General features: G+C 31.1%; 1 protein-coding gene and 1 long non-coding RNA gene across 2 annotated transcripts; one reads left to right on the forward strand and one right to left on the reverse strand.

Annotated features, from left to right (window-relative positions):
- The first annotated feature begins 913 nt into the window (after nucleotides 1–913).
- On the forward strand, nucleotides 914–8,745 carry LOC145958450 (uncharacterized). The gene is made up of 3 exons (XR_014434258.1): nucleotides 914–1,338; nucleotides 2,223–7,088; nucleotides 7,973–8,745. It is a non-coding gene; the product is annotated as an uncharacterized LOC145958450 (long non-coding RNA).
- A 6,305-nt stretch (nucleotides 8,746–15,050) lies between these two features.
- Nucleotides 15,051–17,113, reverse strand: LOC109789101 (fatty-acid-binding protein 1). Its single transcript, XM_020347973.3, has 4 exons — nucleotides 16,784–17,113; nucleotides 16,159–16,408; nucleotides 15,634–15,725; nucleotides 15,051–15,362 (listed from the first exon to the last, which is right to left on the reverse strand). Exons 1-4 carry the CDS (start codon nucleotides 16,968–16,970, stop codon nucleotides 15,229–15,231), a joined length of 663 nt encoding a protein of 220 aa, XP_020203562.1. The 5' UTR covers nucleotides 16,971–17,113; the 3' UTR covers nucleotides 15,051–15,228.
- Nucleotides 17,114–27,698: the final 10,585 nt, after the last annotated feature.

A 27,698-nucleotide genomic window follows, 5' to 3' on the forward strand; every position in this document is an offset into this window, starting at 1 on the left:
TATGCCTGAGCTTATAATATGAAAATTGAAAGTAGGCGATTTACTATAATTATCAAGGGAAAGGGCAATGTTTCAAACATATTTTCAACACTAGGTGGGAGCCAGTGAAGCATTAGATAGTTAGAGGGAGTTAATGGAATGGTTTTTGAGCTAGAAAATAGAAGGCCTTGAGGATAGTCTTTAATTTGAGTTGTGTTGAAGCCTCTCAATACAATGACTTGGTCCATAATGTGTGTCCCAGTTGTGAAATTCCATAACTATCTTATTTGGTTTTAGTGCAACCGATCCCATTATATCACATGCTTGCAGGTCGAAGCTTAAATCACATGTTTTCACCTTAAAAATTTGAACTTGTAGTAAACCAGTTTCTATCCCTAATGCTTGTTGTAAATGCCCTTTGGAAGTTGCTGATAAGAGTTTTGTAGTTGACTTATTCATATAAATAGGGATGGTACCTGTAACACCCTAGTTTTCAAAATGGTTATTATTACTATTATTATTATTATTATGTGGTATTTGGTCATAAATTGGTGGTTATATTTTACTTCAATTGTAGATAATTTACACTCCATTTATGCTTAGAAAGATATGTGTGTTGTTGGGCTTAATTAGATAGTTGTAAACTTTCTTTTCAATAAAACCGTTTTTCGCTGGGCTGATTGGCAAGCCTCGGTGTTTAGGGCATAACTTGGGCTGTGATGGTCCAAATGATGCAAAATTGGTGTCAATGGAAATCTAAGAGAAAAACGCACAACTTTTACAGAAATAGCCATTTGCAAAATCGGTCGTTTAGGAGGTCAAAATTGGAATTTGATTGATACAATTGTTTCTCGCTGGACTGATTGGCAAGCCTCGGTTTGTGGGGTATAACTTGGTCGGTGGTTGTTCAAATGATACAAACTTGGTAGCTATGGAAAGATAAGAGAAAATCCTACAACTTTCATGAAGGAAATATTTTCAGATTCGGCTGTCTATAAGGTCCAAATCAGTGGCTAAAGTCGGTGAGGAAAAGAACATGGCACCCTCCATTAATTCACACCAACTCCATTAATTCATCCCACCAACTTTAATAATTCATCTCACTAATTCATTCCACTTAGTTTTGTCTAAGATTTTTTCATTATTTTCCATTTTTTAATGTGTCTTGAAGGCTATAAATAGCCCTTCACTTCTCCATTGCAAACCATCCCTCAATTCTCATTCTCTCTTCTCTTATACTCTCTTCTTCTCCTCTTCTTCTCTTTGAAGACCTAGAGGAATCCATAGGAGGTGGTTCTACCCTAGTAGAAGGAGCCTAGAGGAGGAAGCTCTTCTTTAGTTTCAGTGCCTGTTATCCAGGTAAGGGGGGGAGTGAGAAATCTCGCTCTGGGTGTGGGATTGTATGCTGGGTAGTGGGATTGGCCCCCAATCCTGTGTTTGTTGTATGTTATATTGTTTGTATGTTCTAATTGCTTGGTTAATATGTGTGTATGAATAGAAATTCTGTTGAGATTATGATTGTGAAAGTTATGAATATGATATGATAATGTGAATGTGATGTTTCTAATGATATGATGTGATGATGAAATATGATGTGAAATGACCATGAGATATGATTGACCATGAGATAGATAATGTGATAATGTGACAATGAGATATGAAATGTGATAAAGAGAAATGACCATGGAAAGTGATAAAGTGATATGAGAATGCATAGAGTCTTGTTTGACATGCATCATTTGCATAAAGTGATAAGGGTACGATATGGAATACGCCGCCAGAGAAGGCCCCCTAGTGTAAAAGCTGTGGGGATCAGTCCTTGGGGATGGCTCGGTTTGGAAGTCCCAGTCTCGCCCATTGTGTGCATGGGATGTATCTTGCGCGGCTTAGCTATCCTGACGAGACTCTGGTAGTATGTCCTTCTAGTGAGAGTGCGCAGAGGTTGTGTCCCGGCATGTACTCCTAGACTACTCTTTGTGTATTGCTAGCGGCAATATACTACGTGATAAGTGACTGGCGCCACATGCATGATAAAATGTAGTCCGTGTCCATACATGTGTCTTTTGATATTATATGACAAATGGATATGCCTTGAATGAGTAAGATGTGATATTGTTAATCTATGTTATATATGTTTTGTTTGTGTTTGGCTATCTAGTATATATATTCCTACACTGTGAGCCGAGTGAGATGTTTTCTCACTCCCTTTTTCTTTGTGTTGTTTTTCTTTAACCGTTATACAGGTGATTATCAGCATGAGGCTGAGGATGTTGGTGGTGAAGCTTAGGCTTCTTTATGGGCTATGCTCTGATAGGACATGTGACATCGGGGTATAGATAAGATTAGATTAGGTTGTTAATGTTATTTTAAATTACTTTGAAAACTTTGAGATTTATTTCTTTGTAATTTCCGCTGATTATGTTTGTTAAAAATGTGATACTCTTTAAACATGTTTGATTATTAAAGTTATATTATTTAAATTTATTGATTTATGATATGCGGGGTAGAGGGTGTCACATTTAGTGGTATCAGAGCAGGTCGATCTAATCGACCGTGAGTTATGAGTCTACTATGCTTGTTTGGTAGATTAATAATGTGATGAGTTGATTGATGTGCTAATATGATGATTGATTATGTTGTGTGCATTGTGTTCTCAGGATTTGTTTGATAGACATGATATAATTTGATGATGCTATTTTTGATTGCTCTTTTCATAATTGCTTATTTGTTTGATACTTCTTGCTTACGTAAGAAGTAGTGGTTGAGTAGTATCACTCGTATGGTGAGCTTATGTACCAATAGTACGGATAAAGCCTATTGAGACCTTAGAATTAGGAGAGACATTAATTTGTCAAAAGTTTACGATTAATGAAATTTAGGAATCTATAGTAGTAGCGATTGAATCCAAGGAGGTTGTATATGAGAATTGGAGTTTTGATATTTTGATGAGAGGTTGAAACGTTCCTTGAGTATTGGTGCTTCATGTTAACTTTTATGGTTTAGGTAATATGTGAATATTATTCTCTAAGTCCTTTGCACTAAATATGTGAGCTGTTTTGGTCTAGGATTGTAATGGAAAGCTTGAATATGAGTTTAAGGTGGAAAGGAGTGAGTTTGGAATGGTTGAGGTATTTTGTGAAATGTTAGTACACTATTGCTGTATAATATGGGGATTATTTTCGTTAAAATTTTGTTGTGCCTGTATGAGTATCATATTGACAGAATCAGATTTTATGGTCTTCACAAAAGTAGTAGCTTTGGACGTTATCTTTCTAATGGAACTGGAATCAGGTAAAACGGAGGTATAGAACTCTAGTTATAGCTACTTTGGTGATCAAAGGTCTAGTTATAAGCGCTGAATATATCTGCTGCGGTTTTTGAAATTTGTAGCTAAGAAGATGATCTTTTTAGAATTCTATGTCTTCGTAGGAGTTGTAGCTTATTCTCTTATCTTTATTTTGAGATAGGTTTGAGATCATTTGAATAAGTATAACTCTCTAGGTATCATTTTCTTTAAACATTGTTGAAGGGATATGTATGGTTTCATGATATTTTTGAATCGTTAGGCAATGCAAGGATAAGAATTGATTTTGTTTTGGGGTGTTTGCATAAGGATTGAGAGGTTGTTTAAAGGTTGTATAATGCTATGTGATAAAGTTTGTTCATGTACATGCTTATCGATGGTATATTTGAAGGTTTAAAGTTGGTATTCTAATATGATTTAGTAAGCATGTATGTTGATATGTGGATAGATTACCTTAGGGATCAATTGGTGAATGTCGTGTGGTTAGTGAGATTGATCTTAGGGTGTGATATGATCATATTGTAGTTGAAGGTGGAGATATATTCAAGACGGTTGTATGTTAAGTATTACTATTTTATTTTATCTTATTTATTGATTGATTGATTTATTTATTTATTATTTTTATTGTATAAGATAAGTTTTCTAGTTCTTGTAAATTCCAGTTAAGGTAAACATGGATATGTCTCAGGTAGAAGTTGTATTTAAGTGGGGAGATATCTAAGCCAATTAGTGAAGATAAGAGTTTTATGATGTTAGCTTATTATTATTGGAGATTTATTGAAGGAATTTCTAAGATAGCTTTGCCCTTAACTACATTCACTAAGAGGAGTATTGTCTTTATGTGGGATAGTAAGTATGAGAGTAGTTCCAACTCTTAAGGCAAGATTGACTAGTGTTAATACTACTAGATTTTAGTAAGTCTTTTGTGGAACATAGTTATGTTTCTAAGATAAGATTGGATAGAGTGTGGATGCAAGAAGGAACAGATAAGTAGCTTATGATTCTAGAAAATTGAGAATTTATGAGAAGGAATTACCTTACCCATGACCTTGATTTGAAGACATTACCTATATGATTCTAAGCTTGAGGTATTTAGCGATCATAAGAGTTTTAAATATCTATTGACCAAAAGAGATAGTTAGAAATTTTTAAGGAATAAGATTTTGATCTTACTGGTTATTTGGCCAAAGCCATTGTGGTAACCAATGTTTTGAGTAGGAAACCTTTATATTTTTCCTTATGATTAGAAAGAAGGATCTTTTTAGGGATTTAAGTCTGACTTGTGAGATTACTCCTAGTGGTGAAAAACTAGGTGTGACTCGAGTAACAAGTGGATCATTGAGATAAATTGGAGAAATACAATTAGTTGATTCATATTGGTAACAAGATATGAGACTATAGAATAAGGTGATGGATAGGGGTTTGAATTGGTTGAAGATGGAGCAGTAAAATTAGTGATTTGATATGTATAACATGCTTAGGTGCTTGATCTTTACAGATGATCATAGAAGTAATATCAATATTATGACAGATGCCTTGATTACGATGATCACTAATATATTTAAGGATTGGATTTGATTGGAGAATTTAGGGACTTATGATTGATGTGTGAGACTACCTTTAGGAACATTGAATTGACTATGGTTGAAAATAACTAGTGAATTAATGGATGAGATTAGAATCTTTTCTAGTGAACCAAGTGGAAAAGATTAGTAGGAATATGATTAAAATTTATAAAAAAAAAAAAAAAAAAAAAAAAAAAAAAAAAAATTGGAATTGATGTTGTTTTGAGGTGCAAGAATAAATTTGGGTGCTTAGTAATCTTGAAATTAGAAAGATGATCTTAAAGGGAGGACACAAGAGTACTCTTAGCATCCATTTAAGAGCCACTAAGATGTACCAAGACCTTAGGAAAATATTCCAGTGGCCTAAGATAGAAGAATTTGTGTATGCTTGCTTAGTATGTTAGAAGGCTAAGGGAGAACATCAGAAACCTTCAGGTTTACTGCAACCTTTAGATGTGCCTGTGTGGAAATGAGATAGCATCTCGATGGATTTTGTAGTAGGATTAGCTAGGACATGGAAGAACTTGGATGATTATATGGGTCATTGTGGATAGATTAACTAAGTCTGCCCATTTTATTCCCATTAACATTAGATACCCTTTGGAAAGGTTAACCAAGTTGTACATAGGTGAGATTGTAAGGTTGCATGGGGTTCCTACTAGTATAGTTTCGGATAGAGATCCTAGGTTCACCTCTAGATTTTGGGATGGCACCCTATGAGGCTTTGTATGGTAGGAGATGTAGAACACCTTTGTGTTGGGCAGAATCTGGAGAGAGTGCCATATTAGGAATTGAAATAGTTCAACAAACTACTGAAAAGGTTAGGACAATCCAAAAGAAAATGAGAGCATCACAGAGTAGGCAGAAGAGCTACCATGATAAAAGAAGGAAAGACCTTGAGTTTAAAGAAGGAGATCATGTATTCCTTAAAGTAACTCCTTGGACTGGAATTGGTAGAGCACTTAAATCTCGCAAGCTTACTCTACGATTCATTGGTCCCTACCAGATCCTTAAGAGAATTGGTGATGTAGCTTTCCAAATTGCGTTACCTCCATCCCTATCAAATCTTCATGATGTCTTTCATGTTTCTCAACCTAGAAAATACATTCATCTCATATTGTGGAATCCGACAACATTCAGTTAAAGGATAACCTCACCTATGAGACTATACCTTTGAGGATTGAGGATAAGAGGGTAAAGAAACTAAGAGGTAAGGAAATTCTTTTAGTCAAGGCTATTTGGGGAGGAAACTTTGAAGAAGGCGCTATATGGAAACTAGAAAGCAAGGGGAGAGAAGATTATCCATTCCTGTTTTCAGGTAAATTTCGAGGACGAAATTTCTTAAAGGAGGGGAGAATTGTAACACCCTAGTTTTCAAAATGGTTATTATTACTATTATTATTATTATTATGTGGTATTTGGTCATAAATTGGTGGTTATATTTTACTTCAATTGTAGATAATTTACACTCCATTTATGCTTAGAAAGATATGTGTGTTGTTGGGCTTAATTAGATAGTTGTAAACTTTCTTTTCAATAAAACCGTTTTTCGCTGGGCTGATTGGCAAGCCTCGGTGTTTAGGGCATAACTTGGGCTGTGATGGTCCAAATGATGCAAAATTGGTGTCAATGGAAATCTAAGAGAAAAACGCACAACCTTTACAGAAATAGCCATTTGCAAAATCGGTCGTTTAGGAGGTCAAAATTGGAATTTGATTGATACAATTGTTTCTCGCTGGACTGATTGGCAAGCCTCGGTTTGTGGGGTATAACTTGGTCGGTGGTTGTTCAAATGATACAAACTTGGTGGCTATGGAAAGATAAGAGAAAATCCTACAACTTTCATGAAGGAAATATTTTCAGATTCGGCTGTCTATAAGGTCCAAATCAGTGGCTAAAGTCGGTGAGGAAAAGAACATGGCACCCTCCATTAATTCACACCAACTCCATTAATTCATCCCACCAACTTTAATAATTCATCTCACTAATTCATTCCACTTAGTTTTGTCTAAGATTTTTTCATTATTTTCCATTTTTTAATGTGTCTTGAAGGCTATAAATAGCCCTTCACTTCTCCATTGCAAACCATCCCTCAATTCTCATTCTCTCTTCTCTTATACTCTCTTCTTCTCCTCTTCTTCTCTTTGAAGACCTAGAGGAATCCATAGGAGGTGGTTCTACCCTAGTAGAAGGAGCCTAGAGGAGGAAGCTCTTCTTTAGTTTCAGTGCCTGTTATCCAGGTAAGGGGGGGAGTGAGAAATCTCGCTCTGGGTGTGGGATTGTATGCTGGGTAGTGGGATTGGCCCCCAATCCTGTGTTTGTTGTATGTTATATTGTTTGTATGTTCTAATTGCTTGGTTAATATGTGTGTATGAATAGAAATTCTGTTGAGATTATGATTGTGAAAGTTATGAATATGATATGATAATGTGAATGTGATGTTTCTAATGATATGATGTGATGATGAAATATGATGTGAAATGACCATGAGATATGATTGACCATGAGATAGATAATGTGATAATGTGACAATGAGATATGAAATGTGATAAAGAGAAATGACCATGGAAAGTGATAAAGTGATATGAGAATGCATAGAGTCTTGTTTGACATGCATCATTTGCATAAAGTGATAAGGGTACGATATGGAATACGCCGCCAGAGAAGGCCCCCTAGTGTAAAAGCTGTGGGGATCAGTCCTTGGGGATGGCTCGGTTTGGAAGTCCCAGTCTCGCCCATTGTGTGCATGGGATGTATCTTGCGCGGCTTAGCTATCCTGACGAGACTCTGGTAGTATGTCCTTCTAGTGAGAGTGCGCAGAGGTTGTGTCCCGGCATGTACTCCTAGACTACTCTTTGTGTATTGCTAGCGGCAATATACTACGTGATAAGTGACTGGCGCCACATGCATGATAAAATGTAGTCCGTGTCCATACATGTGTCTTTTGATATTATATGACAAATGGATATGCCTTGAATGAGTAAGATGTGATATTGTTAATCTATGTTATATATGTTTTGTTTGTGTTTGGCTATCTAGTATATATATTCCTACACTGTGAGCCGAGTGAGATGTTTTCTCACTCCCTTTTTCTTTGTGTTGTTTTTCTTTAACCGTTATACAGGTGATTATCAGCATGAGGCTGAGGATGTTGGTGGTGAAGCTTAGGCTTCTTTATGGGCTATGCTCTGATAGGACATGTGACATCGGGGTATAGATAAGATTAGATTAGGTTGTTAATGTTATTTTAAATTACTTTGAAAACTTTGAGATTTATTTCTTTGTAATTTCCGCTGATTATGTTTGTTAAAAATGTGATACTCTTTAAACATGTTTGATTATTAAAGTTATATTATTTAAATTTATTGATTTATGATATGCGGGGTAGAGGGTGTCACAGTACCCAAGCATTATTATTGACATATTATTAATTGTGATAGTTATTCTTGAGTTAGTTATATATCTTGATACAAAAGGATCCCATAACTCTTAAGATAGATCCAAATTTTTCGTATAGAGAAGAATTTGTTGAACACGTTCTTACAAAAGATGATTGAGTCATAGTTTCTTAGTTTGTAGAAATTTCTTTAGATAGTTTACATTTTAAATATTAGGTTTGTTGTTATTTTTTTTTTAATTCAAATAATGTTGTTATTCCCATAAATAAGGGATTGTAATATGATATAGTTTTTGCTCTTTATATAGAGACTTTTAATAAAATACTGGTATCTTCCCACTCTACATTACTCATTCTCTCTTGGCATTTATAAACAAAATACTACAGGATCCTTAAATGTTCATTAGTTTTATCCATACATAGTATTTAATTAGTTAACTTATAAAATCCAATTTGCTATATTTCCTAATTCACTTCACTAGTTGTTCAAGTGGAGAATATGAGGGGGATTGTGAATCACTCCATCGACACAACATCTAAGTGATGTGGATGACATTGAAAAATCACATACGTACAAACACTCTAATGCCCAAGACACCAAGTGTTTGAGCACCGTAACAATATGAGAGAATGATAAAGTGTAACCATACTTGTTATGTGAGTCCTTATTTATAATCAAAGAAAAAGGTAAGAGTAGGGACAGATGCACGTCATCTTAACCTATCACTTTTAAAAAATAGTTAAGTGTCTCCATTATTCTTGATGTTTTATTATGTAAAAAAAAATATTTAAAGTTAATAAATTAATATTTTTGAGTATTTTTACAGTATCCATACTATTAATAAAAGGAATATTTCTTCTTAGTGTATAAATTTTGAATTAATTTATTCTTATAATAATTTTTAAATAACTTTTTTCTTTCATTATGCTTTATTTGTTTATTCTCCATTTTTTCTACTTTAACAACATTGAATTTCTAAATCTCTTATTCTTTAAATAACTATCATTATCTTTTTATTTTTAATTAGAGACACTTTGTACCTCTTTTTTTCCATATATATGTGTGTGTAATATTAATTATAGTTATTAAATCAATAAAAGAGTGATGGTTGACCCAACCAAACCTATATATTATACTATTTTTTGTAAGAAAAAAAAGTTAAAATTTTAATACAAAAGATAAATGTCTAATTGATTGTCTAATTATTTACGTAGATATTTTTAAATTTTTAAAAATAAAAAAAAAATCATTCAATATTTTGGAAATATGAGACTTCTTATAGAGTAATTATAATGTATATTTATATTTCAAAAAATATTTTTTAAGAAAACTTAAAAAATTAAAAAAAAATTGTTAAGTCATATATTTCATATTATAAACCAATATTTAAATATTACCCCCACTACTTGAAATTTCTAGATCCCACACTGGGTAAGAGAGAAACTCATTATCGTACATGGATAATTTCTTACAAACTGCACGATATTACGTGTGATTTACCTAGTTTAAACATGATTAAGTAAGCTAAAATGTGTATAAGCCATCTATGAATGACTAAGTTAACCTAGACATTGATAGAGGACCATCCTTGGAGCTTCATGTGAGACTCATCACTAGGTCCATGGCCAGGAGATAGGGAGAGGATAGGGGAGCTAACACCCCTAGAGACATGCTTCTTATGACTATAGAATATTGATCATTCTCCGAAGCCTTGTTAGCATAGAATTTATTTTTATTCCTATTTTGCTCTTGTTTTTAATTTCCCATTTTACCCTTGTATTTTGGGTACCTTCGACATAGGATTTATTTTACTTATATTTCCTATTTTACGCTTGTATTTTGGGGTACCTTAGACATATGATTTATTTTTACTTGTATTTCCCATTTAACCCTTGTATTATGGGGTGCCTTAGATTATAGGATTTTATTTTATAGCTAGGATATTTTATTAATGTTAGAAACTAGGCCTAGACGTGTTTTTGAGTGGCATTGAATTTATTTTTGGAATTGGCAAGGTTTAGGCCCAAGTGGAAGGCACCTAGGTTGCATGGTCTTATCATGCACCTAGATGTAGCTTAACCAAACCCAGAGATTTCATCATTGGCCATCAAGTAGCATCTAGGGTTAATTTAGGTTTCACTTGAAGTGCATTTGGCTTGCATTTTTTTGACCATGCACTCTCAAATGCAATCTTAAATTCATCCTCCCTTCTATAAATACCCTAGACTAGCCTCCTTGTAAATACTTTGAAAATTAATATACAAAGAGCCTTTAGTGCCATTATATTTTCCTTAGTCATCCTTAGTTAAATTCGGCCATCACAATTCCTATCTCCATCCTTGAGAGAAAAACCCTAGAAGTGGCCTTCATCACCCATGGAGTGAGCCAAGTACCCTCTCAAACCTTTCATCAAACACTTAACCTCCAACCTCCATTTTCATCCATTTCCTCCATCAAAGACGTCCCTTGAAGAACTTTGATCCAAGGAGTCAAGTTATCCTTATCATTGATCTTCATTTCTCCATCAATGCTAGCAAGGATGCCATCAGACATGGTTAAGCCAACATAAACACGATTAAGTTAAACTTTTTTGTGACTAGGTCAATCTTTGTTTGATTGCACCATGGTATTCAGTCATAAGTCAATTAGAGTGATGAAACTAGTTTGAAGTCTTTTTCATAGACCCTTAAGTCGATATTCTACTCATAGATAATGTCAACTTTAGGAGAATTGGTTGGCTTGAAGGCTACTCCAGAACAATAGTCCCATAAGTTGATATTGTGCTAATGTATAATGTTGACTTTAAGTAAATTGGTCGGCTTGAGGCTTCTCCAAAACACCGGCCATCTTTGACTTACATGTATTTACGATAACTATTGAGAATATTGCTTACCAAAAACTGTCACAACTAATAAAAATTCTCATTACCAAATCATTACAGATATGCTGATGCATTATTTCAAGTATTTCCTCTAGTAGTGTTTGCATTGGAATTCAAACTACGAAAGCTAGATCAAACTACAAAGTCTTTACATCCATATAAGAACAAATTAAAATCTTGAACATTAAAATTTCCCTCCAATAATGTGAAGGATCGATGTATATTCACATTGAGATCAATCTCTCTTCTATTAAACCTTTATTAAGTATAATTTCACTAAAAATTAAGCAACTTTTGGCAATCTTTTTTGGTGGTCATGGTTGTAGAAAAAACGAAGAGGAATCGTAGAAAGTGTGTCTTTATGTGTATCTAGATGTTTTACTTTCTAAAGCACAAAATTACATTTGTCCCTAGTTGATAGAGCACTGAACATAATCTCAATCAAATATATTTTAATTTTATCCCACTTTTCCGTTTTCCAATTTCACACCATTTTATGATGCCCTACTTTCTACTTTCTACTTTCTAGGGAATTTGATAAAGCTTAGTTACTTGTTTTAATTGAGATTTGTTGCCATTTTAAATAGCATTTGAAACCAATATGAACAAGCTATTATTATAATAAAAGGTGGTTTTCTTTTTATATTATATTATTTGTATTATTGATAATAGCAAAGAATATATTAATATCTTACTTAAAAAACTTTATTTATTTTAATATATTAAACTATATATCTAATTTAAATATCAAATAAAATAATACTTTAGTAGATATTAAATTACTCCTTTGTGTGTAACTTCATAGTTTCAATATTAAGTAGTCAACAATAATTAATCAAATTAATATTAATCAAGGTAAGCCTTCTTAACATTATGATAGTAGGAATGAATACTTTTAGTGATTGTGGCCAAAGTCCAGCTTTATCATATAGCTCAAACTTATTTAATAATAGTTGATAAATTTTTTCTTGATTAATAATTAATTTTATAAATATTTAATTATATCCAAAATTGATTTAACTAGTGCTTTAAGGCATCACATGTCCAAAATGAAAATATAATAAATAATCTTATTAATTTGTTTGATAATATCGTGCGAAAGAAAATTATTACATATATTTTTCTTGAGAACTTTATTGACAACATAAAAGTAATGTTAATTATTAAAAAAAAATTAACTGAGTTTAATTCATTTCGCATCAACATGCATTATCTTTCTCTTGATATAATTTAATGAATAAGATATATTGATCTTTATAGATCCATATTGATAAATTCGAGTTATTGTTATCATATTTACAATAATCTTATGATAATAAATGGTTTAAATTAAAATTATAAAAAAAAAAAAACTTATTTCTTGTTATCATAATCTCTGTCATGATGATAAGTCTCTAATTTTAATTAAAGGCCTTATCAAAATAATTATTTAACAGATTAATAATATGATAGTGAAATAATCAATAATATTTTATTAAAACTAAAATTGATCATTGGATCTTTGCGATACATGCTAATCCCCAACAATAACAACTATACAAGACTTTACGTATTTGCATGAGTTAAGGCTTACGTAATTTTATATATTCATAAATTTCTCTCGTTATAGCTTGTAAATACACTTACCAAATTGACTTGGTACAATGGTACTCATCAACTTTAAGTATTCTTCCAAGGATCACATTTTCTCAATGTATATTAGCGGATCTAATCAACAAAATGACAAAAGTTTATCGCAAAGCATTTATCAAGCATTTCCCTTGGATTCACTCGAAGACATGTTTTCCTAGAGTCCAAATCTGCTCGTAAGGGTGACGAAAAAATTGAAATAGATGAAATAAACTACATCCAACATGATGAGCCACTGAAGCAGGGATTCTGAGATACTTACAAGAAGAAGGAAATAAAATTGGTGCTGGCTAAGGATTCATAACGAATAGGGAATTGGTACATCTTGTGCAGTAAATATAATTGACACTAAAATAGTTGCATGGATTTTTTATTTTATGCTATATGAACGTTTTCATGCAAAAGCCGATAGATCACATGAATAAGATTCTGTTTTGAGATTTGGGCGTTTTCTCATAAATATGTAATTATAGTAATAGAAGTTATGCTTAATCCGTAGTAATCGATTCTACGTACATATCCATGTTGAACTTGTTATTGAACCGTCCACACCGTTGTGGCGGCTATGGAGAAATAAAATTTGGATATGTGATTTCAGTATATTGTGTTAATCTTGATTATTCATAGGGATAAAATCCTCACCTATTTATAATCTAAATTAATGACGAAAAATAGGATCATAGTTACCGTAATGGACGGATATGATTATGAGTTTGTAGGGGTACACGATTAAACTCCACTGTATTATTTTTAACCTTCGTAGCAAAATGAAAATAATCGATACGCGATATGCAGTCATAGTCTCATAGAGACTAATAAGTATAAGCAGGACCACAATTGAGCAATCCATTTTGATTTTGATTTGGATGTATTTTACTTGATAAAAAAAATTATGTTATCTAGTTAGGATTGTTATCTGAAAAGGGCATTCAAATATGTCATTATCACATTTTGTAGCGTAATTTGTGCAATGTTATTAGTAGGACACTTGGATGGCCAGGTTTCAAAACTTCACTAAAGACTTCCCAATATAATTTGGCTAATTATTAGATATTTGAGATTTGATGATGACTTGATGCAGTAAGATACCTCTGGTAAATTTGTTGTGAATAATGAGAAAAAATTTAGTAGATAAACTTAGATATCAATAATAAAAAGATTAATACAAGATCCAGTAGTGTTCATAGAACTTTTAAGCTTAGTTATCAACAAAACTACAATTTAAGATTTAGTAGTGTGCATAGAACTTATATGTGAGTATGCATCGAGTGTAACTTCTTGTTAACTAAAATGAGCTATAAGAGATTCCACCAATCATGTGTGTTATAGAACTTTCTTTAAATGAGATTTAAGAGCGCTAATACAATATCTAATTGTTTTTCATTAGATAAATCTGGGAAGTCAACTATTTAAACTATATGATTAAATAAATCATGGAATCGTACAAATGAATAAATCTCTCGAGAGTTTCAAGATCTTCCATATAGATTGTCTACATAAAATAATTATATTGCAGATTAGTTTTAATTAGGATGAGATAACCAATCTATATTTTGACAAACTAAACAAATCAAGACATTATCATCGACCACTTACAAACATATTGTTGAAATATATATAAACTTAATTTTGAATCTTATTGGTTTAAATAAAAGTTTAATTTCTAGAAACATATTATGGTCAATTTTATAAATGTATTATAAAAGAATATCTTCAAAAGATAATTCTAGAGTAGCATATAGAATTATTATTCTAGAATTATCTAAAGAGTATGTGAGTAGACTTAAGTTTTAAAGAGCATTCTAAAGAGTCATAATCATTAGATTAAAGTTGTGTCAATAAATTCTTAATCATCAATTTAGGAGTCACTAATATAAATAGAAGTGATATCTTAAAATTTATATGAGTCAAAATCAAAAAATATCAATTATATATATAATGCCTTCTTCTAAAATTTCTAATTTTTATTATTATTCTCAAATATTAACATCTTTCAAAACATCTAATCTTTATTATTCTCTTATATTTTTTCCGGTAATAAAGTTTTGTTCCAACAATAATGTGTAAAATATTTTTTTTTCTACTTTTCAATTACATAAAATAATACTCCTTAACATCAAATGGAATTTGTGTAGTAAATTAAACATAATATACTCTAGGTATTTCATGCGTTACAATTAGTATGAGTTTAGAAAAATTCCTCTTCTACAAATAATGAGATTAGAAATTTTTGAAATTAATTCAAACTAACATGTTAAAATTTTCAATAATTCAAACAGAAAATTAAATAGACCAGAACTAACGGTGGTACTCTAAACAAATGTCAAAATAAGATAATTATTAGAAATATAACTAAATACATATTGCAATCTTAAAGATGAAAGTATGCATCAACAACTTTAAAGTAAATATAAAGAAACAAGGGTATATAATCAATGTCTTATAGAGGATTCTTAGTTATAGGTTCAACATCTAGAGATATGTAGCCACATTGTTCTCAATTTCTTCTTTAGCTGGTTCATCAAATGCTTCCTCCCCAACATACAAATCTAAAATAGACTTACATAGGAGTTTGCTCTGGATGCTTCCCACCTCTTGTCCATCAACTACAGCAAACAAGATAAATTCCATAAATTTTATATAATCAATTTGGACTACAGTGTATAAGGGGATACCCGTAAGTTAGACTCAGTCCTAAATGAAGAAAGTATAAAAAAGAAACATATTCATAAATTCTTAACTGAATCTTTTGAATCACTATTAAAACTTGATTATTCCTTATTAAAAACACAATTAATGCAGGAAAAATATTTTGAACTTAATTATAATTCTAAAACTTCATATGGAAATGCATAGACATGAAGAAAGATGACTCACTCAATACACGAAGAACATGACCTTTCTCTCTTAAGAGATGAATTACAGATCCACGAGGTATTTTGTATTCATCTCTGAACAGTGAAGTGAACCTGCATCACGTCATGCCCAGTGAAGTAAAATTATAACATGCAACAAAAAATGATTTTCTACTTGGATGAAAAATGTTACATATCATAAATAGATACTTAGAATAAAATTTTCCACAGATTATCAAAGCTAATATTATAACAACAACTATTATAAAATACTTCTTTAAGTTTATCCTCATTTCTTCTTCTGTTTTGCATGCCAAAAGTGTCATTTTTTTCCATTAAAATTTATTTTTTCTTTCAAAATTAGGAGTTATGAAGCTTTACATTGTTATGTACATATATACCTAATTATATGAGAGACGTTTTTGTGTGAAAGTAAGATTCATTTCCAAATATGAAATTCTCACATGTTCTATACAAGCAAATAATAATGCAATAACTAAGTCTTTAACATAAGAAAATGAGATTATCAGTTGAAGGAAGTATTTACCTTTGAAGCAATTCTTTATTGTCCGATCCCCCAAACTTGTACAGTCTGCTTCCCACAGACTCTTCAAATACACTACGCACCTTAGGAATGCTCAATCCATCATGGATAATTTGAAGACTAACTGCCATGAATATATCATTTTCCATGAGGTCATCGGTAAACTCCTTTTTACCCTGTAATTTGGACGCAGAAAACTTCTTATACTTCCAAGAAAGATATTTCTTTATGTCCAAATCAGCAGCATAAACACCTGCACAAAATAAAGACACGATTTGTCCCCTAATCATTATCAATATTTGATATATATTTCAAACTAACGATTCCCTTTTCCTTATGAAAGTTATAGCAAATTAGCACATCAATTTATAACATAAAAATTAAGTTATACGGTAAACATAAAAATTAAGTTATACGGTAAAACCAAACAAATAGTTATACTTCATCGAATAAAAATAAATCAACCTAGATTTTTTTTATATTTATTATTGAGTTATCTCCAGTAGGTAAAACCAAGGCAAGGCAAAAGCAATTTTAAGAAGAACAAGAAAAAAGTGTTAGAGACAATATTAGATAAGAAAGTACAATCTAAATTGAAAAAAAAAATCTTTTGTTTATTTTCATATACCAAATGCATAAACATCAAAGCTGATGAATGGAATAAGGCTTTTTTTGCGCAAGCCAACTCCACAGAGTTTGAGCGAAGGGCCTAAGATAGAAGGGAAGGACACTCCGCTTCGTTTCTCAAGCACGTAAACACCATTGTTCTCCAAATTGAGAGACAAAGATGAGTGAGATGAGATGGAAGAACTCATAGTGAGAGATTCCACTCCGAAATTCCTATTCAATTAGAAGAAATAGTGATGAAAATAATGTTAAGGCACTGCATATTTAAGATGTAGTTGCCTTTGCACATAAGTTTTCTCGGTCGGTGGGCATAGCTGTAATGTCAAACCTTAACGTATTGTTCGGATATGATGATGTTGGGAAGAGAGAAATGTGTTGGAATAAAGTGCCAAAGTGAATGAAGATTTTGTTTGTTTGTGAAACAGAAAATTAAATGAAGAAAGAAAAATTTGGTGGACCCACACTGAAAAATAACTTTTTTCTAATTTGAAAGAAAAAAAGAAAAAAATATGGTCAGTCCATTAATTAAACAATTAAATGACAGTTTTCTTAATTTATGTGTATGATTTACAATGTATACATGCATATAAAAGAGATATATAAATTTACTTTTTTCTCTACTTTTGTTTAGATGATTTTATTTTAAAAATTTTAAATAAAAATAATAATATTATAAATTAATATTATGTGTAGTCGTTCAAATAAGTTGAATATTCTTAATTACTCAAATTTTTAAGCATCTTAATTACTTAAACTGAATTTTTTTTATAATTTTTAAATAAAATATAGAGGTATTTAGTGCCTAACTTCAGTGGTGTCTATAACTATTACACTTTACTATTTCTTTTTTGTTGTAACTTTTTTTAAACGAGAAAGAGACACTTTTAAATAATTACTTTTTTCTTATTTTTCCTTTTAACAAGATAGGGACAAAATGTCATTTTAGATTAATTTATATTAATATATAAAGAAAATACTTCTTTTACTATGTATATTATGCAAATTATTATATTTTTTTATTATTAAAAAATCTAATTACTTTTAGTAATTATTATTCTCTTTTAATAATTATTTATTCTATTATTTATATTGATATATAAAAACAGATATCTCTTTAGTAATTATCTTTTATCTTCATCTTCACATTTTGATAGAATATTATAACTTTCTATAAAAAAATTTTAAAAATATAGTTTTTTTTAGTAACTATCGTTCCCTTTTAATAACTATTTACTCTATTATTTTATTATTTAATAATCTCAATTTTTAATTTTTAATTTTTAAATAAAATATAGAGACACCAAGTATATCAATCCAATTAACAATAGATAAAAGGGATACTAACTATTTTAGTCTCTACATTTACTTTCTTATCTTGCTCTTAAAACATGTTAATCTATGTTAATAATATATTATTAATCTATTTTTATTAATATATAAAAAAGATATCCATTTTAGTAATTATTTTTAGTTTCCACATTTGATAGACCATTATATCCTTTACGATCAAAAAATTAATAATTATAATTTTTTTAGTAATTACTATTTCCTTTTAATAATTACTCACTTTATTTTTATTACTTAACTACCATTATTACTTAATCTTATTTTTTATTTTATTTTTAAAATTTTAAATAATGTAGAGACATAAAATATCTTCACTCTACTAATTAAGTAATAAAAAAAATTCTCTTATTTAATGTCCACTTTTATCTTCTTCATTTTACACTTAATAATTATACATAACTTTTGATAACTGTACAAAATATCATGATACATTTGTTATTCTCTTTTTTTAACGAGGACACTAATTTTTTTTTCCCCCACTAGTTATATAAATATGTAGATAAGGATAAATGCTTTTACAACGTATCTGTACTCTCTTTTTCTTATACTGTTTTTCTTATTTTCATTAAATCAAGCACTTTAAAAATTTATTTATGTTTTAATAATTTTTTATTTCTTTTTATTCTACTTATTTGTATTTAGAATTTTCAAAATCCAAACAAAATATAAAAGATTAAAAACAAAGCAAGTGTATATATAGTTAAAATAGTCACTCCCATTTTAGTAGATTAAGAAAAATACGAATTAAAAATATTGGAACTTGAAATGTATAATGTGACTAAACTCTACTCCTTATTACTCCTCATTAATAGTTATAATTTGTTTGCTTGTGAAGAGGATCGGTGTGATACTAAAATCAAAAGGCCTTCATCATCTCTTAAATTACTTTAGAAGTAGCAAATGAATGGTTAAGATAATTTTTAGAAAAATTATAATATATTAAATAAAAATAATTTATTAATTTACTTAAATCTATTAAAAATTTACATAAAAATTTAATCTATTTAATTCATTTAAAACAAAAATAAAAATCAACCATTAACAATTTTTTATGCATGGCTGTATATCTAATTAATTCATAAAAGTAATATTTTAAAAATTAATTGATTTTTATTTTTGAAATATTTTATTTATCTCTTTTTCTTTTTATAATTTATTATTTTCTTATATAATCTTTTAAAATTCATAAAACTTTTTTTTTATGTCAAAATAGTCTTTTAAAATTTAAATTCAATAAAAATATGATATTGTAATCCAATGAATTTTAAAAAATGGATGAATCACTAATCATTTATAAAATTAAATGGATGAGTTGAATTCAATCCATTATTTAAAAGACTTTTAAAAAAATAGTGTTTGCATGTGGTTTCTATTATCATCCTCGTCTCTTAGATGTTGCTCTTTATATTAAAGGAGTGATTCACTTTCTTCTTCGTATTCTTCATTTGAATAGTTAGTAATTAACAACTCTATAGATAGCTAAATTTTATAATTAACTAATTAAATATTATGTAAGATGGAACTATGTATTCTGTAACGACCCGGCTAGTCACTACACGCGGCATAGCACACTAGAAACACCAGACAGATAGAGCAAGTATATAAATATAGGATCTAGAATATATAAATATACAAAGTTTCAGTCTGACTAGAGTTAAAGTGTACAACAGATACATCATTCTATTGCTACACCGAGTAGCCAAACAACAAAAAGACCAACATCCTAAGAGGATTAGCTCCAACTGTCAGCTACAGCCCAACTACCAATCTCCAACCTATTCCTGCTCTGCTCCCATACATAGTATGATCATTGCAGTCCAAACATCATGGAAAACAACAAAAGGGTAAGCTAGTGTAATAAAAATCAACATACAAATATATAAGACAATATAGTAAACGGCAGCTATAATCATCAGTACACCTGTACAACTTATACCACTCAACAATACCAGCACCGCAATGCGGCTATATCAGCACTGCTTAACAGCAACAACAGCACCACTCGAGTGGTTATAACAGCACCGCAAAGCGGTATCACCAGCACCGACTTAGCGGCTATAACAGCACCACTCACTACAAAAAAATCAAGTTTTAGCTACCACCAAAATCGGTCGCTATTTAGGTAAATTCAGTCGCTGTTGCATTTAGCGACCGAAATAGCGACCGAAAAAATCCGTCGCTAAAACCCTGGTCGCTATTTTAAATAGCGACCGAAATTTTTTCCGTCGCAATTTAGCGACCGAAAAATCAGTCGCTAAACATTAAAAATCCGTCGCTAATATTTTGGTCTCCTAACTTCTGGAGACCAATTTTGCGACCAAATTTTTTTGTAGCAATTTCGGTCGCTAATTTTTTTTATTTATTTAATAAAAACATTTTAAAAATCAGTCTCTAAATCGGTCGCTAAAAACCTGAAATAGCTACGAATAAATTCGGTCGCTATTTCGGTCGCTAAAAATTTGAAATAGCTACAAAATATTTTGGTCACTATTTCGGTCGCTAATAACTTGAAATAGCTACGAATTATTTCGGTCACTATTTCGGTCGCTAAAAACTTGAATTAGCTACGAACGATTTTGGTCGCTATTTCGGTCGCTAAAAACTTAAATTAGCTACGAATTATTTTAATCGCTATTCCGGTTGCTAAAAACTTGAATTAGCTACAAATTCTTTTGGTCGCTATTGATGACTCACATGATTGCTAACTAAACCATGTGAGTCATAAATCCTTATTGCATTTAATCTATTATTGAATAAATAATCAATAACAAAAGCTAGTATTAAGGAAGATTAATTTATTATCATTTGAGAAATTTTTGGCTAATAGCAAGTAGATTGAAGTGGAAAAGTAGGTGGGATCAGTTAAGCATAGTCTTATGAACCAGTGAAAGTGAAAATTTCATTCAACGGTGATGATAAAAATGTCAAAAATTAACTCTAACTTTATTAACACAAGTCACTTTTGAATAACATAAATTAGTTCTTAATTATCAGTAGATAATGTATAAATATGGACACACAAAAAAATATATTAAATCAGTTAAAAAGATTATAATGCCCTGTAGGGTACTTTTTCTTTTGATAACTTAAAACAGAAAACTACTTTACATTTGGGTAATTGATGCCAGGTGGTGTGAGAATCTCAGAATCAAAATACATAGGCCCTAGCTTCCTGTACAGTTCTAACGCCAATTGCCTCTAATTTATATGGTTATAATACCCTACACAATCAAATTTCAGTATCATTTTGTCACTTATGATTCCATGTACTATGAGGCTGGAGGTCTTGTGTTGGTCTTCTCAGGACCTGCAAAATGGTTTAACAAAAATACAATTTACATGCAGTTTGAGCACCAATCAATCAACATGTAGTGCTATATAAAGGCAACAGAAAATGCCATAGTAAAATTGAAATCTATAACACCAAGTTGGATCCAATTCAATGATTTTGCTGAGTAAAGGAAAGGATTTCAATGCCTTAAATGTTGAGAAATCTGAATGAAATCATACCAGTCCCACTAGCCTCACGGATCTCCACTTCTCTCCATTCTTGCACAAGGGCACAACAGCAACACATCAAATGAGAAAGAAAATCATCAACAAAGCCCCCCTGCCATAGAATGTCAATAGCTAATGAAACATAAAACATACCAGAAAATGAAAAAAACAAAAAAAAAGTCTCCATATAACACTAAATTCCAAAGATAACTCAAACCTTAACATTTATATATTTGTAAGTCGCCTTGAAAATTGGACAATCAGGATCCATTTAAACCATATCAGAGTCGGTATAAATTTCCACAAGCCAAGAAACAACAAGTAAAAATACTGAATAGTTGAATACATGAGAGTCTAGATATATTAGCCAATAGCCCCCAGACACGTTTACTAAAATAGTGTTTTAAGTATATCCTCTGAACAATAAGAATAAACCTTTCATCATAGAATAAAAAATTATGTGAAAAGAAGGAAGCATTACCCTGATGTTGAACATCTTCCGAAGCTTCCTCCTTATGCAGCAAGTATAGCAACAGCAAGATAAATTATTGAATATGCCATCAATTCATTATATACTTCCGCAGAAGCTGAAAAACCACAAATTTGAAATTTAGCAACACGGCCTCAATATAAGAAAGTGACAAAAATCAATTAGGCCAGAGCTGTAGCTATTATGATATCTTAAGAATGGTGAGACTTCGTTACTGTTAAAATCAAAGATACATTACCCTCTTCAGTCTTAATTATATAAGAAAGTGTAGACAGGGCTTGCTTCAGTTAATTTGATGAAGTCAAGATTTTCTAAAGGTTCAGGCGAAGTCATAGCAACCAAGAAGACATTCTTCAAAAGTGAAAATTATAAACTGAATGTGCATAATGTTATGATCTTATTATCCACTTAAGTAAAATTCTAGCCTTGTTAACGACAGAGTGAAACAGAATTCAAATAGAGATTCATCACTTTGATGCTAACAACCCATTATAGCTCACTTACATATTGGCCTGTTAGTTGCAACAGTAGAAATATTTGACAGTGTCCCACAAGGATAGAAGCATGTCTTTATACCTGCAAATCAAATTGTCCACTTAAGAAGAAAAGCACAACATGATTGGAGGGCTCTGTTGAGATTCCCCTATATTTAAATTATAGATTTCATCATTAACATGAATAACTTCACACTAACAAAATCAATGGCAAAAGGTATAAATCAATAAAACTATTTTTTTCCAAATATTTCATGAGACAGTAGTAATATCTAATAAGTGACACTGTAATGTAATTTCTTAGACTGTTGGCAAGGATCTAGATTTGGTCATACAAAGACTGTAAATGCAACTCATATTTAGACAGTTCGTGTCATGACAGAAAATTTTATTATAGATCTAAACAATATTCAATGGTTGAGAAGAAATTAGTTTGTTAAATGCCAAACACGTCATACAATACTAGCTAAATGAAACAGACTTCAACAATTCATACCCTTTCTAGTTAACCTTCCAGAGACATAGAATCCCTTCTCCAACACTACAAACCACCTTAATATATGCAACACCCAATAGCACAGTAAAGCTAACAGCTCCAAATTAAAACTTGATACAGTAAACTTATTAGCAAATTGAAATTTACGGGGATCAATTTGTATGGATGTGCACTTTCAAGGACAAAATTACATATGAAATCGCAGATAAATGCAAATATAGCAGGAAATTGCAGTCAAATGCTAACAGTAATTTAGAACCTATGAAATTGCAGACAGATGCAAATACAGCATTAAAATGCAGACAAATCCAAACAGTAATTTAAAACCAACGAAATTGCAGACAAATGCAAATAATGCAAGAAATTGAAGTCAAATACAAATATTGCAGGAAATTAATTGCAGACAAATGCAAACAACAATTCAAAACCTCGATTACAATCTCCACCAATCAATAACACAAAAAACCCTAACCTTTCTTATGCGGCACGGGCTGGATGACGGCCTCGCCCTCGTCGCCCTCCTTGACCGCGACCACCGCCTCCGCCGCGGCGGAGGCAACGTCATCGGGATAACGCACGACGACCACGGAACAGACGCAGTGGTGAACGCAGTAACCGCTGACGCTGCCGAGCCTGCCATCGCTGTCGCGTCGCACGGCGCCGAAGCCGAGGCGCTCGACCTCGAGGCAAAAAAGCATTGTATTCAAAGCAAATGGTGTCAAAAGCGCGGTGCTGAAGTGAGGCTTCAAAAGCGAAATCAACAAAGGCAAGTAGCCTATCCTGGGGGCCAACAAGAAGCGATGAGTTAAGCGAAGAAAGAGCGTGGGATTGAAGTGAGATGAAAACCCTAACTAAGAAGAATACGAGAGCAGGAGGAGGAGGGAGAGTGGTGACTTCAGATTTTTCAGATTGGGGGCTCGGGAGGGAAACAATTGTGTTTTATTATTTATTTTCAGATTTTTCAAAAATATTTTTTAAACAAATTCTACATTAAATTATTAATTATAGTCATTTTTTAACTAAGTTATTTAATATTAGTTTTTACAATAATTTTTTTTTATTTTTATGAATTAATTAAAATTTTGAAATATATTTTTTTTAAAAATAATTTTTTAGTTGGTGACTAAAAAGTATTATAATAAATAATAAAATTAAATAAATTAAATCTTATAATAGTATTTTTTTCATAATACTAAATTAAATATTCTAATTAGTTTATAATAAATTAAAATAAAAATATAATAAAATATATTAATTGATATTTCAAATAAAATATATTAAAATATTATAATATAAAAAAAATTAATATTAAATCAAAAGATTATATAAATCATAACTAAAATTATAATAAATATTATGATATTAAATTTATTATATATTAAAATTAATTACATATTTGTATCAAAGAAATTGTTATAGATTTTAGATGTTTTTTATTATGTTTTATAATAAATAAAATCCAATATTAAATCAAAAGAGTATAAAAAATTATAACCCAAATCCAGGTAAATATTTTGATATTAAATTTATTATATATTAAAATTAATTAAACATTTTTATCAAACAAACTCATACAAATTTTAGATTTTATTTACTATCTTTCATAATCAAAAGAAATCCAATATTAAATCAAAAGATAATAAAAATTATAACTAAAATTATAATAAATATTCTGATATTAAATATTTGTATAAAAAAATTGCTACAGATTTTAGATTTTATTTATTATATTTTATAATCAAAACATATCTAATATTAAATCAAAAGATTATAAAAATTATAATTCAAATCATAATAAATAATTTGATATTAAATTTATTATATATTAAAAGTAATTAAATATTTTTAGATTTTAGATTTTATTTACTATGTTTTATAATCAAAAGAAATCCAATATTAAATCAAAAGATAATAAAAATTATAACTAAAATCTTAATAAATTTTCTAATATTAAATTTAGTATATATTAAAATTAATTAAATATTTATATTTAAGAAATTATTACATATTTTAAATATATATTTTAAAGTTTTTATTTTATTAAATTAATTGAAAATAAATTATATTTTATCACTTTTTAATAAAGTAAGTGAATGATAATAAATTAATTAAAATTTTAAAATATATTTTAATTAAATATATTTTTATATCAATACAATAACTAAAAGTATTATAATAAATAATGAAATTAAATAAATTAAATCTTATATTGGTTATTTTTTTAATGATACTAAATTAAATATTCTAATTATTTTACAATAAATTAAAATGAAAAGATAATAAAATATTTTAACTGATATTTCAAATAAAATACATTAAAATATTATAATCAAAACAAATCCAGTATTAAATCAAAAGATTATAATTAAATATTTTTTAAAATTTAATTAAATATTTTTATCAAAGAAACTGATACAGATTTTAGATTTTATTTACTATATTTTATAATTAAAAGAAATCTAATATTAAATTATAAGATAATAAAAATTATAAGCTTCTGTATTTTATATATATATATAATTACTTTCAGTATTATATCAATGAATCAAACTGGCGTAGTGGTTTTGTAGTTGGCCCATGGTTACCTACAGGACCTGGGATCGAAACCTGGCTGTGTAACTTTAATGAAATGTGTAATTTTAGTCTATTTATAAAATTTAATAAAAAAATTTAGCGACCGATTTTAATTCGGTCGCTAAGTTTGTTTGTATTGTTTAGCTATCGAAATTTAATCGGTCGCTAAAAATTTCAAAAGTTTAGTATTAGCGACCGAATTTAATTCGGTCGCAATTTTTTTATAATTTTTTCAAAATTGGTCGCTAATTCCGTCGCAACCTACGTTCCCACGAAACAAAATTAAACAGCAACTGATTTAGCGACCGATTTTATTGCTACTGATAAAATCCGTCGCTAATTCCGTCGCTAAACAGCGACTGATCAAATTCTGTCACTAAATCAGTCGCTAAATTATTCGGTCGCTAATTCGGTCGCAAAATAGCGACCGATAAATTTCGGTCGCTAATTTCGGTCGCTATTTTGTATTTTTCTTGTAGTGACTTATATGGCTAATATCAGCACCGACTTAGTGGCTATAACAGCACACAACTCAGCATAGTATAGCACAGCACAGTATTTTAACACACTTATTATTTTTCACAATTCAGTCCAACCGTCAATGGTTCCACTTATAAAATTTTATATATAATTCATTGATTTCATCTCAACAATACACATCTAGTACAGCTAAACATTATTATCTCAGCTTTATCCACTAGTCATCACAGCATATTTATCAAACACAACTTAATTCAGCATATAACAACATTGATTAACAGTCTCATCATGATTCAACAACTAACATCTTATAAGTCAATATCTCCTTGCGCGCCCGGCGCACTGGAGGTCGCGCCCAGCGCGGCCCAACCCGAGAGTACTAGGGCTAGCGCGCCCAGCGCAGGAGTACTCGCGCCCGGCGAGACTCAACCCGAGAGCACCAAGGCTCTCACGCGCCTGGCGCAATTCTAAATTGCGCCCAGCGCCTGCCTGGCAGAGACTCAAGGAGTCTCGTGCGCTCAGCGTGGCCTAACCCGCTCCCAGCGTGGGGAAGGCAGAGACCTACTAAGGTCTCGTGCCCAACGCAATTCGCATTGCGCCCAGCGCCCTCTTGGCAGAGACTCCCAAGGAGCCTCCGCGCCCAGCGAGTTTACACGTGCGCCTAGCGCGGCACCAGAGTACCCAAACCATGTCACCGCTGATATCGCGCCCAGCGTAGCCCAAGTCACGCCCGGCGCGGGCCAACCAGAGACTCCCATTTGCAAGCTCGCCCGGCGCACACAGCTTTGCGCCCGACGGGCTTGCCTAAACAGAGTCTCCTGGTGGTCGCGCGCCCGGCACGAAGAATAGCGCCCAGCGCGAACTCATCCGTGACCCTCCCCAAGTTCGAAAATCTTCCAAATCCTGCAAAACTTAACAGCAAATCCATATGCAATCCAGCCAAAAGTTCCTAATCTCATCAAACCTCAATAAAAATGCCTCATTTTCAACATGCAAACACAATCTAAGGAATTTCTCGAAATTTCATCCAAAAACCCCAAAGCCCGAAAAGCCCCCAAATCAGAAATTTTCCACAGCTCTCAGCTTAAATGCAACAAACACCCTACCACCAAAGAGTTCTTAGAACTCGTTTTCAACCAAACAAGCAAAGGACTAGCTTCCCTTACCTTGAATCCAGAAATTCGAGCTCCGGGAACTTGAATGAAGAAGAAGAATGGAAGAGAGCTTGAACGGAGAGGAAGAACGAGCTTGCGGACTCAGCTCTCGAACAAGGAATCAGCTCCCCCACCACTTGCACCTAAGGTCACCAAGATTCACCACAAGAAATTTGAGAGAAAAAAAAGAGTGAGGGTTTAGAGGAAAGGGAGTCTTGTGTGAGGAAGAGTGAGTGAGGCTGAAAAATGAGTAAGGGTGAAAAATGGAAAAGAAATTTAGGGTCCTCACATATTCTTAAGAATTCGTTTGTATATGACTATATTTTTTTATATTAAGTTATATAAATAAGTTGAAAATAACTCGCACAACTAACTATAACTTA

Source organism: Cajanus cajan, chromosome 1, assembly GCF_000230855.2.
Source record: "Cajanus cajan strain Asha chromosome 1, NIPB_CcT2T_4, whole genome shotgun sequence".
NCBI lineage: Eukaryota > Viridiplantae > Streptophyta > Magnoliopsida > Fabales > Fabaceae > Cajanus > Cajanus cajan.